Here is a 13,254-nt window from a genome sequence, read left to right on the forward strand (position 1 = left end):
GTCCTTGGCCGAGCAGAAATGCTTAAACTCACTAAGATCGTGCAGAGCCTGGCAATATCCAAAACAACGAAGATGAGCTTGATGTGATCACTGGTGTTTACTGTGTTCTCGTACAGCTGCGATACGTGGACCGTGAAAGCTAGCGACAAGACCCGAACTGATGACCTCGAGATGTGGTGCTGGCGGGAGATGTTACGTGTACCTTGGACAGGAAGGAGAACGGTACCTTCACTACAGAAGAATTTAGCATCATAACAAGCTATCTTCCCGTGTTAGTAAAAGATACTTCCAGTTTATTGAGTGTATTTTGAAAGGAGAATGGGGTAATTTAGAAAAAAAAATCTTGCAAGGCAAAATCGAAGGCAGAGCACGAGGAAGGGCTGCAAGCGTGTGGCTGGATCAAGCGCAGAACATTACCGGCCTGCCTCTTCACCTTGTTTTGAGAAGAGATGCAGATCTCTGTGTGCACCGCGTGGGATTAGCCGAGCGGACTGAGGCGCCGCAGTCATGGACTATGCGGCTGGTCCCGGCGGAGGTTCGAGTCCTTCCTCGGGCATGGGTGTGTGTGTTTGTCCTTAGGATAATTTAGGTTAAGTAGTGTGTAAGCTTAGGGACTGATGACCTTAGCAGTTAAGTCCCATAAGATTTCACACACATTTTTTTTCCAGATCTCTGTGTAATATGATGATACTGTATATACGCACAATAAGTAAAAGCTTCTTCACGTTACTGGAATTTTAATGACCTGCATCGTAGACAGGGGCATCATTCAAGAAAAAGTAACTCTTTGTTTTGGTGTTCAGAAGCTAAGAATTGGGTGAGTTCCTTTATGTTCTCGAAAATTCTGGACAAATAGCCGCAGTTCCTGACAGTTTCGAGTTAACACAACGACTCCTACTTGCAAAACAATATTAAATTTTCTTCGCCGTTTTCCAGGTCTTTCTGAAATAGTAAAGTCTCGGGAAGTACTTTATTCTCTTTATTGTGCGTATGGAATACCTAGCTTTCCCTACAACCTTCTCAAAGTTTTGATGAGACTTTTACTTCCTGATACGCCTGTTCCATTAAACAAATTTAATTGCATTGCGTATAGTCACAAAATGTTCAAATGTGTGTGAATTCTAAGGGACCAAACTGCTTAGGTCATCGGTCTCTAGACTTACACACTACTTAAACTAACTTAATATAACTTATACTAAGAACAACACACACACCCATGCCTGAGGGAGGACTCGAAACTCCGGCGGGAGGGGCCGCACAGTCCGTGACATGGCGCCTCAAACCGCACGGCAACTCCGCGCGGCCATATAATCACACGTGCATGATTGTGAACAATTTTCCGTGCACCAAGGGAGCACAAAGACTATAGTGCCATGTGGAAAGTAAAGAGATAGCAACGAGGAAGCCCGAAGCGTGCAGGTCGGCAGGCAACAGTCAATACTGAGGTGGCTGCCCATTAGGGACGACGATATACGGAGGCGTGCTGAAAAATAAAGCCTCCGAATTTATGTAAAAAGTCTTCAAGCTTTTTAAGCAAAACAACATGCTGCATCTTTACCCTTCATGTCTACATTTCTCAATATAGTTACGCTGGCGAAGAACACGTTTCTCTGAACAAAAGATAAGTTTGTTGATACCGTCACTATAGAATGCTTGACTGCTGACAGAACCACAGTCTCACCTCTGCTTGCACCGATTCATCATTATTAACGTAAAGTTCTCGAAGATGTTCGGAAAGGGTCGAGTCGGGAGTTTGTGGAGAATGATCGACGACAGTAAACTTAGAGCGCCGGATTGTTGCATGCGTTGTAGAGCGCGTGTGTGGTCTGGCATTATCATGCTGAAGGAGTAGGTGCTCCGTGTGTGGACGAATTCTTCTACTTTTATAAACTCACTCACACCACTATGTTTCTCACGCACCGACATAGTTACGTTACACACCATCGTGTTACACGCTACAATTCGGAGTCCTGTAGCGGCAGAGGGTTGCAACTGGCGACAGTGAAGCGCGAAAATAGAGCGAGTAATACGCATGCTATGTCTTACCTCAACAGATATTGAGAACTGAACAAAAAATTCGGGAGTATTACTTTTCATCACGTCCTCTTATAATAGCCCAGCGCTCACGAAGAGAAGGCGTTTCCCCGCTGGTGTCATTTTGGGTGAGTCCCACACCATTCGTGGTAGACAGGTTGAGCAGTCCTCGTCGACACACCAACAAATCGGATAACTTGATTCACGATATGGTGACGGACATGTCCAAACGCGACAACTCCTTTCTGCCATTCTGTCATGTCTCCACATATACTCATTTTACTGCTCTGATTTCATACATTCGATTGGTAGATACTTCCATGATATACATTTAAGAGCCAGAACATTATGATCACTGACATGCAATCAGTATTAACCAGTCCAGGCGGTAGCAGTGTCGCCTGGCGAGGAATTACTGTCACTCACACACAGGCTTGTTGAATGTAGTGTCACTAAGCGTGTTGTCCGTGTGTAGATCTATCTAAGTTTGACCGAGGCTAAGATTGTGATTGCCCGGAAGCTTGGCACGAGAATTTCGGAAACTGCACGATTTGTCGGGTGTTCAAGGAGTGCTGTGGTGAGTGTCTTCAATACGTGGCGAAACCAAGGCGAAACCACGTCTGGAGGTCGTGGGTTTGGCGGCCATACCCCACTGCAGATGTCGGAGATCCTAGGCTGGGCAGGCTGCTAAAACAGGACAGGCGGCGAACTGTTGCGGAACTAACATCAGACTTAAATGCTGGGCAGAGTACACGTGTGTCTGAACACACAGTGCGCCGAACACTCCTAACGACGGGCCTCCGCAGCCGACGACCCACCAGTGTCAATGTTAGCACCACGACATCGATAACTCGACTGAAATGGGCACGTGACCGTCGGCACTGGACGTTGGCGCATTGGCGGAGCATTCCTTGGTCTGATGTACCCCGATACCTTCTTCGTCATGCCGATGGCAGGGCGCAAATTCGTCGCCTTTCAAGGGAACAACTCTTTGACACCTGTACTGCAGGACGGAAACAAGCCGGCGGCGGCTCCATTATACTCTGGGTAACATTCATGTGGGCACGCATGGGTCCAGTGGAGCTCGTGCAAGACACCATGATGGCCAAGGAGTCTCGTGCACTGGTTGAGAACCACTTACACCCCTTCATAACGATCATGTTTCCCAACGGCAGTGGCATTTTTCAACAAGATACAACTCCATCTCACAAGGCCAAGAATGTGATGGAGTGGTACGAGCAACACAGTGGCGAGTCTAATTGATGCGCTGGTACCCAGATCGCCAGATATGAATCTGATCGAACACATCTGGGATGTGATTGAACGTGGCTTTGGAGCTCATCGCTGCTTCCTAGGAAATATTGGGTATTAGATGACTTGTGTGTGCGGATGTGTTGCCAGCTTCCTCCAGTGACATAACAAGGCCTACTTGCTTCCATACCATGACACGTCGCCGCTGTTATCCGTGGCAAAGGTAGGCATACCAGCTATTAGGTGGACGCTCATAATGTTATGGCTGATCAGTGTCTACATCACCAACGCTTGATACCAGTTCTATACATTCCTTTTTTTTATTTTTGAGTCATTGGTCGCGCGGGTTTAGCCGAGCGGTCAAAGCGCTGCAGTCATGGACTGTGCTGCTGGTCCCGGTGGAGGTTCGAGTCCTCCCTCTGGCATGGGTGTGTGTGTTTGTCCTAAGGATAATTTAGGTTAAGTAGTGTGTAAGCTTAGGGACTGATGACCTTAGCAGTTAAGTCCCATAAGATTTCACACACATTTGAACATTTGAGTCATTGATCTTCTGACTAGTCTGATACGACCAGCGACGAATTTCTCTCCTGTTATAATCTTTTTATCTCAGAGTATCAATTCCAACATATGTCCTCAGTTACCTGTTGGGTGTATTGTAATCTGTCTCTTTCTCTATAGTTTTTACCCTCATTAGCTTAGTCTGTTACCATGGAATTTATTTCCTAATGTCTTAACAGATGTGCTGCTATCTATCATTCTTACTGTCAGTATTTTCCATATATTCCTTTCCTCGTCGATCCTCTGGAGAACCTCGTCACTCCTTACGTCATAAATCCACGTAATTTTCAACATTCTTCGGTACCACCATTACTCAAATGTTTCGGTTCTGTTCTGTTTCGGTTTCCAACAGTCCATGTTTCAGTACCAGACAATACTATGTTCCAGACGCACATTCTCAGAAATTTCTTCCCCACAGTACAGGATGTATCAAAAAGAATCATCCGATTTGGCACGTCAATATTTCTGAAACTAATAAACATATACAACGAATTTTGTTTTTTGATGAACGGGAAACTGAAAGTTGTTTCATACCTTGTCACAGGTGTTCAGTACGCCCACCTTGAGATGCAAGGCATATGTCAATCCGGTATTGAAATTGTTCTGAAATTGTTCCCACACTGCAGCGAGCTACTGTTATGCGATGTCTCAGTTCATTCATTGTTGTTGATAACAGAGGGACATAAACAGTGTCTTTCACCCTCCCACAAGAAATAATCACATAAAGTTAAGTCCGGTGACCTTGGAAGCCTGTAATGTAAGGCTGAACCATTTGGTCCAGTGCGACCGATCCATCGTTCAGTAATCCTTTGATTTAAAAATTCCCGCACTTCCAGACGCTAGTGTGGCGGTGCCCCGTCCTATTGGTAAATGAAGTCATTCGAATCAGTCTCCAACTGTAGGAAAAGAACGTTCTCAAGCATATCGCGATATGTGCTTTCTGTAACACTGTTCTCTGCAAAGAAAAGTGGACCATACAACTTTTTCCGTGAAACTGCACAAAACGCACTAAATTTTGGAGAGCCCCTCTCATTTTGTACAACTTCATGTGGTTGTCCCGTACACCATATTCTCACATTATGACGGTTCACCCTTCCATTTAAACAGACTGTTGCCTCGTCACGAAACACTAAGCGTGGAAGAAAATTGTCATCTTTCATCTTGCCTGCCGGCGTAAGTTCGATTCCTCCCTCGGGGCCCGCATCTCGTGGTCGTGCGGTAGCGTTCTCGCTTCCCACGCCCGGGGTCCCGGGTTCGATTCCCGGCGGGGTCAGGGATTTTCTCTGCCTCGTGATGGCTGGGTGTTGTGTGCTGTCCTTAGTTTAGTTAGGTTTAAGTAGTTCTAAGTTCTAGGGGACTGATGACCATAGATGTTAAGTCCCATAGTGCTCAGAGCCATTTTGAACCTCCCTCGGGCCTGGGAGTGTGTGTGTTGTTCTTAGCATAAGTTAGTTTAACTTAGTTTAAGTAGTGTGTAAGTCTAGGGACCGATGACCTATGCAGTTTGGTGCCTTAAGAATTCACAGACATTTGAACATTCCATCTTGTCAAGAGCAAAATTACAGAACTCCACACGTTGTTGTTTGTCACCTTCACGAAGAGCTTGCAGTCCTGAATTTTGTATGGTTTCACGTGTAAACAGCGACGCAACACACACCAGACGGACGTTGTGGGCATGTTGAGCTGTCGAGCTGCACGGCGACCGGATTTCTGCGGATGCCTTGTGAAACTCTGGCGGATGGTTCGACGTCTATGTGAGACACTCGGGGAGGGCCCGGCGATTTGCCTTTACACAAACAAACTGTTTCTCGCAAATGTTCGTGCCTTCGACTAATGCTCTGTGCTGTGGGGAGGGTCCACACCATACCTAGTACGAAAGTCACGCCGAACAGTTATTACTGACCCGCACTGTGCGAAACGTAGAACACAAAACGCTTTCCGTTTTCCTGACACCATTTTTACTAGTGAGAGGCACACACATGCCTTGCTCATACTGTGGCATCAAGCAGTCAGGCCTGCAAGATGAGTGGTCTACCAAGCGAGTGGATTCATTCTTATTTATCGAGTAACATGAACTCTAGTACTCACAATTAAATTACAAATTATTCTTCTGTATGAATATTACGCAACGGAAACGCACATCTGACTATTAGTAATTTACACAACTCTGACTGTTCACTACGCACTGGCAATACCACATTTTCTTTTTTATTTAACGTCTTTGATCAACACGTGGCCATCGCACTGAATATGAATGGCGCACACATTATAAATTCTGGATATCATGGCAATATACAATTCGAAGGAAAAGGCTACCAATCTTTTTCTTTTCACTATCTTATTTATTCCGAAAAATTCTATAACCTAAACACTCAAATTCTATAACCTACAACAATAACACATGAGAAATTCCGCCCAGTGGGCATGGCTTTACATTGGTGATTCTCTATCTTATGGTCTCGTAATTATTTAACGCTACAGTGCGCTTTCTGGTTAGGATGGTGGATCTTTTGCTATATATCACACTTCGACTCTCACAACCATCATCACGAAAGTTTCCTCCAGACCGAGCGGTACAAAAGGAACATGCATAACCCACTACCTCTGAAACTACCTTGCTACTCTCCCATGCAAACCACACATACTTAAATTACATGACATACACCACACTGCAACATGGAATACGACATAAGGAGTAGTCACAACATTATAATCACATCACTTTCAGCTTTCCCACTTCAATTAGTATTCGTCCCAGTTCCACACGACACTGCCCCACTTCGTAACTTTTCTTTCCTACTACGAACTCTGGACGTTATATGCACGTCTTCCTGTGCAATGCAAGCCAAGTGGCGTTGCTGGATAGACGGCTGACTCACCTTGCTTCTCTCTCAGAGTATTATAGTTTGAATCAAGCGTCACACGGAAACACAATACGCAAAGTAATATTAAGAACATATTCATCACACACGCGAGTCCTCAACTGATACCATGGACGAGTACTTCTCTTTATCCTTTGTCTCATACACAGATTGAGACTCACACAGTACTCACCACGTGGAAGTACTCGTCTCTAATTTCAAGTCCTGCACACGCCATTTCTTAAATATTTCCAAATTATAGTACACATGCTAGTAATTCAGCTTAACTTAAGCACCCGGAAGTATTTAAACTTATTGCTACACGTGGTTTCACTGTGACCATTGGTCATTTCCGAAGATTACTACGATCTCCTTAATATATCCTGCCTGTCATTTAATTCTCCCCCCCCCCAAAAAAAGTTCCAGAAATAGAGAAATTATTATTCCAAACTACTCTTAAGTATTTCACATGCATACCATTTTCTCCACACTCTTGTCTTTACAGAGCACACCTAAGACAGGTCTTACCAACGCTAGATCCAGCGCCAGAGTGCTGAAACATGGCCGTTCTTCAGGTCATCTCGCACCTCTGCCGAAGTGGGGGAGCACCTTGCTACCGTATTGGTCAACCACATTTCAGGCGCTCAAAGCTCAGGTAAATTTCATCTCTTTGGTTCCACCAAAGGTAACCAAGGGACCGTCTCAAAGATGATCATATATTGCACATTCACTATCTGCGGTTAGCAGACGACCATACATTCATTCATTTCACAGATATCACCAAATTGGATGTAGGGATTTATTTTGTGGGAGTGCACATGTGATCAATAAAATAAATAAGTTGTCCTTCTTTCCTACATTGGTATCCGGCTTCGGTGTATTAAGTGAAATTGAGTTATTACAAAAAATATGTTGTTCTGACAAGAATAACGAAGAATGTTGTACCTATTTTCAATGTCGGGCGGTACTGTACCCTTTCACTAGAACTGAAGTATGTGCATACTGCTGCTACCTAGCGGGAACCGTGTAAAAATCGAGAGTTTGATCTTTCCAACAGTACGTCGTTCACGCACGTATCTCAAATAACGTAATAGTTACGATTTTTTGAAATCGAATGATTCTTTTTGATACACCCTGTACTACACAGTATACAAAGCTCTAAAGTTTCCAGGATGTTCTTTAAAGCTGGTGATAACATTTTTTGCTGCGATATTATCTAGAAGTCTATTAGCACACCATTGTTGAATTGAAGCGAGTTGCTGATGAAATAGGAGAAGGAATAGCCACATTAATAACAAAAGAGTACGCTAGATGCGAAGTTTGCGAGGTACTCGCCATGTTCATGATGGTGAGGATGTAGTTCTCGAGGTCGGAGCCCTTGTGGTAGTCGAGGAACTTCTTGTCGGCGACGACGAGCGTCTCGAGGTACCTCGGCTGGCTGACGGAGCGCGCGCTGGCGTTGCGGCGGCTCCAGCCCTCCTGCTGCGACTGCCACCGCAGCCGCTCCGCCCACGCCGCCTGCCAGTCGTCTGCGGCACGTCGCGCAGCCGAGCTCAGCACAAGTTATTTACTAGCTTTCTGACAAACAATGTTTGGTTATGTTCTTGTAACAGGTTTCATTTCGGACTGTCATATAACTGCTTTGAACGCCACCTATATGCGCCCTCTGCAGATAGTGTATACAAGCCTCATTCCTTTGTTCGCCGGTCTGCTCGCTTGACGCTCCTGCCGCGAAGTTACGGAGGCGTCTCTGTGGATTATATACAAGTGTGCATCCTTCTTTGTGAGTGTGGTTCTACATTGTACCATTCTGGCCTGCTGGTACGACTTTATTAAGGTATGTCTCGTTCAGTTTGATTACTTACTTAGCGTTCTATCCCGCGATTGTACGATATTATATTAGTTGTTTTTGCCTGGGTCTCTGAGGTTTCATCTGATTCGAAGCGTACTATAGTCTAGCACACAGCCGTTTTACGGTTTTTAAAATGTTGCAAAAGAAAAATTTTAGATTCGTAAAAATTTCTTACTCCCATTTACAATTGTCCAAGCTAGGAGCATTCACTACGGCGCGTTTCGTCACAGGGTTATTTGGTAAGCGTGATAGCGTTACGGAGATGTTTAGCAAACTCAAGTGGCAGACTGTGCAAGAGAAGCGCTCTGCACCGCGGTGTAGCTTGCTGTCCAGGTTTCGATAGGGTGCGTTTCTGGATGAGGTATCGAATATATTGCTTCCCCCTACTTATACCTCCCGAGGAGATCACGAATGTAAAATTAGAGAGATTCGACCGCGCACGGAGCCTTTCCGGCAGTCAAAAAATGGTTCAAATGGCTCGGAGCACTATGGGACTTAACTTCTAAGGTCATCAGTCCCCTAGAACTTAGAACTACTTAAACCTAACTAACCTAACGACATCACACACATCCATGCCCAAGGCAGGATTCGAACCTGCGACCGAAGCGGTCGCGCGGTTCCAGACTGTAGCGCCTAGAACCGCTCGGCCACCCCGACTGGCTTTCCGGCAGTCGTTCTTCCCGCAAGCCATACGCGACTGGAACAGGAAAGGGAAGTAATGACAGTGGCACGTGAAGTGCCCTCCACCACAAATCGTTGGGTGGCTTGCGGAGTATAAATGTAGATGTAGATATTTCGCTTATTTTGCTGTCCCTACAGGTAATCTGAAGATACCCCATGAAGGCTAAACGCGTTGTTAGTAAAATAATCAAGACTGTTTTTAATTCAAATAATCTACATACGGTTGCTGTACCACACGGTCTAATAGAGTGGAAAATATTTTACGAAATTCCGTTAAATTTTGGTTCCACGAAAGATAACACTAAGTTAAAGGTCGTAGATTCAAGTAAATACCTAGGAATTACAATAACGAATAGCTTAAAGTGTAACCATCACATCGATAATGCTGTGAGGAAAGTGAACCAAACATTGCATTTTATTGGCACCACACTTAGAAAATTCAACAAGTCTACTAAAGAGACTGCATACAACACGATTTTTCGTTCTCTTCTAGTATATGTCTGCACCGTAGGCAGACTTGGCGCAGGACATCGAAAAACTTGAAAGAACCGCAGCTCGTTTCGTATTATCGCGATGTATGGGTGAGACTGTCACGGATATTATACACAGTTCGGGCAGAAATGAATAAAACTGAGGCGTTTTTCAGTACTGCGAGATCTTTTTGCGGAATTTCAATTAGCGACTTTACCCTCGTAATGCGACAATATTTTGTTGGCTCCCACCCACATTGAGAGAGATTACCATCGTGACAAAGTAAGAGACATCAGAGCTCGCGCAGAAAGATGTAGATTTTCATTTTTTCTAAGTGCTATTCGAGAGTGGAACGGCCGAGAAACAGTCTGAAAATATTTCTGTGAAGCCTTTGCCAAACACTTAAATGTGAATTGCATAGTAATCGTGTAGACGTGGATGTAGATATTTCCCACATCTTCTGGGTGATTACGCATTGTAGCGTAAAATGAAACTTTCTGACATAGTAAAAACAAGAGCGGTTGAATTACAGTTTACTGACCACTCGAAAATACTTTAAAAAAGCCTTATTACCTCAGCAGTAGACTGCAGTACCCAAACCAAGTGAGCTGGTTCAGTGCAATGATACGGGACTCATATTTCAGAGGACGGTGGTTCAAATCCCTGTCCGGCCAATCGGATTTAATTCTGTGTCATTTCTGTAATTGCTTAAGGAAAATGCCGGGACGATTCCTTTCTAAAGGCTTATGATCTGTCTCTGATGGCCTGGTCGTTATTGGAGTATTATACCATATGAACCATGGACCTTGGCGATGATGGGGAGGCTTGCGTGCCTCAGCGATATAGATAGCCGTATAGCAGGTGCAACTGCAATGGAGGGGGTATCTGTTGAGAGGCCAGACAAACGTGTGGTTCCTGAAGAGAAGCAGCAGCCTTATCAGTAGTTACAGGGTCAACAGTGTGCATGATTGACTGATATGGTCTTGTAGCATGAAACAAAATGGCCTTGCTGTGCTGGTACTGCAAACGGCTGAAAGCAAGGGGAAACTACAGCCGCAGTTTTTCCCGAGGGCATGCAGCTCTACTTTATGGTTAAATGATGATGGCATCCTATTCGGTGGAATATTCCGGAGGTCAAATCGTTCCTCATTCGGATCTCCGAATGGGGAATACTCAAGAGGACGTCTTCATCAGGAGAAACAAAACTGGCGTCCTACGGATCGGAGCGTGATATGTGAGATACCTTAATTGGGCTGGTCGGTTAGAAAATATTAAAAGGGAAACGGATAGAACAAACTTAGATATAGTGAGAATTAGTGAAGTTAGGTGGCAGGAGGAACAAGACTTCTGGTCAGGTGAATACAGGGTTATAAATACGAAATCATATAGGGGTAACGCAGGAGTAGGTATAATAATGAATTTAAAAAAATAGGAGTGCGGGTAAGCTACTACAAACAGCATAGTGAACGCATTATTGTGGCCAAGCTAGACACGAAGCCCACGCCTACCACAGTAGTACTAGCTTATATGCCAACTAGCTCCGCAGGTGTCGAAGAGATTGATGAAATGTATGATGAGAGAAAAGAACTTATTCAGATAATGAAAGGAGCCGAAAATTTAGTAGTTATGGGAGTCTGGAATTCGATAGTAGGAAAAGTAAGTAGTAGGTGAATATGGACTGGAGGAAAGGGATGAAAGAGGAAGCCGTCTGGTAGAATTTTGCACAGAGCATAATTTAATCATAGCTAACACTTGGTTTAACAATCATCAGCGAAGGGCGTATACCTGAAGAGACCTAGAGACACCAGGAGGTTTCAGATTGATTATATTATGATTAGGCAAAGATTTAGGAGCTAGATTTTAAACTGTAAGGCATTCCCAGGAGCAGATGTGGACTCTGATCACAATTTATTGGTTATGAACTGCAGATCAAAAGTGAAGAAATTGCAAAAAGGCGGAAATTTAAGGAGATGGGATCTGGATAAACAGAAAGAACTAGAGGTTGTAGAGGGTTTCAGAGGGAGCATTAGGGAACGATTGACACGAACTGGGGAAAGGAATATATAAGAAAATGGGTAGCTCTAAGACATGAAATAGTAAGACAGCAGAGGATCAAGAATGTTAAAAGACGAGGGCTGGTAGACATCCTTGGGTAACACAAGAATTATTTAATTTAATCGATGAAAGGAGAAAATATAAAAATGCAATAAATGAAGCAGGCGAAAGGGAATACAACGTCTAAAAAATAAGACTGACAGGAAGAGCAAAATGGCAGGAACGGCTACAGGACAAATGTAAGGATGCAGATGCATATATCACTAGGGGTAAGATAGATACTCCCTACAAGAAAATTAAAGAGACCTTTGGAGAAAAGAGAACCGCCTGTATGAATATCAAGAGCTCGGATGAAAAACCAGTCCTAAGCAAAGAAGGTAAAGCAGAAAGATGGAAGGAGTATGTAGAGGGTCTATACAAGGGAGATGTACTTGAGGGCAATATTATGGAAATGGAAGAGGATGGAGATGAAGATGAAATGGGAGACATGATACTGCGTGAAGAGTTTGACAGAGCACTGAAAGACCTTAGTCGAAACAAGGCCCCGGTATAGACAACATTCCGTTAGAGCTACTGATAGCTTTGGGAGAGCCAGCCACGACAAAACTCTACCATCTAGTGAGCAAGATGTATGAGACAGGCGAAATACCCTCAAACTTCATGAGTTACAAAGAAAGCAGGTGCTGCAGGCGTAAAAACTACCGAACTATCAGTTTAATACGCCACTGCTACAAAATACTAACACGAATCATTTACAGAACAAAGAAAAAACTCGTAGAAGCCGTCCTCGGGGAAGATCAGTTTGGATTCCGGAGAAATTCAGCAACACGCGAAGCAATACTGACCCTACGACTTCTCATAGCAGATAGGGAAAGGCAAACCTACGTTTATAGCATTTGCAGACATACAGAAAGCTTTTGATAATGTTGACTGTAATACTCTCTATCAAATTCTGAAGGTAACAGGGGTAAAATACAGGGAGCAAAAGGCTATTTACCATTTGTACAGAAACCAGAGGGCGGTTATAAGAGTCGAGGGGCATGAGAGGGAAGGCAGTGAGACAGAGTTGAAGCCTATCCTCGATATTATTCAATCTGTATATTGAGAAGACAGTAAAAGAGACAAAACAATAATTTGGAGTAGGAATTAAAGTCCAGGGAAGAGAAATAAAAACTTCGAAGTTTGCCGATGACATTGCAATTTTGTCAGAGAAAGCAAAGAACTTGGTAGAGCAGTTGAACGGAATGGAGAGTAACTTGAAAGGAGGATATAAGAGGAAAATCAAAGAAAGCAAAACGAGGATAATGGAATGTAGTCGAATTAAATCAGGTGATGCTGAGGGAAGTGTATTAGCAAATGAGACACTGAATGTAGTAAATGAGTTCTGCTGTTTAGGACGCAAAATGACTGATGATGGTCGCAGTAGGGAGGGTATAAAATGTAGACTGGCAATGGCAAGAAAAGCGTTTCTGAAGAATAGAAACTTGTTAA

At 44.0% G+C, this 13,254-nt stretch overlaps 1 protein-coding gene across 1 annotated transcript in view; it reads right to left on the reverse strand.

Annotated features, from left to right (window-relative positions):
* Nucleotides 1-13,254, reverse strand: part of LOC126095631 (A disintegrin and metalloproteinase with thrombospondin motifs 7-like) — a gene marked incomplete at its 5' end in the record, with an annotated part of 619,647 nt that overhangs the window by 459,316 nt on the left and 147,077 nt on the right. Inside the window, one exon of the mRNA XM_049910395.1 lies at nt 8,040-8,233. Coding sequence (XP_049766352.1) covers nt 8,040-8,233 — 194 coding nt within the window. The remainder of the gene's footprint in view (nt 1-8,039; nt 8,234-13,254) is intronic.

The sequence above is a fragment of the Schistocerca cancellata genome, chromosome 8, assembly GCF_023864275.1.
Source record: "Schistocerca cancellata isolate TAMUIC-IGC-003103 chromosome 8, iqSchCanc2.1, whole genome shotgun sequence".
NCBI lineage: Eukaryota > Metazoa > Arthropoda > Insecta > Orthoptera > Acrididae > Schistocerca > Schistocerca cancellata.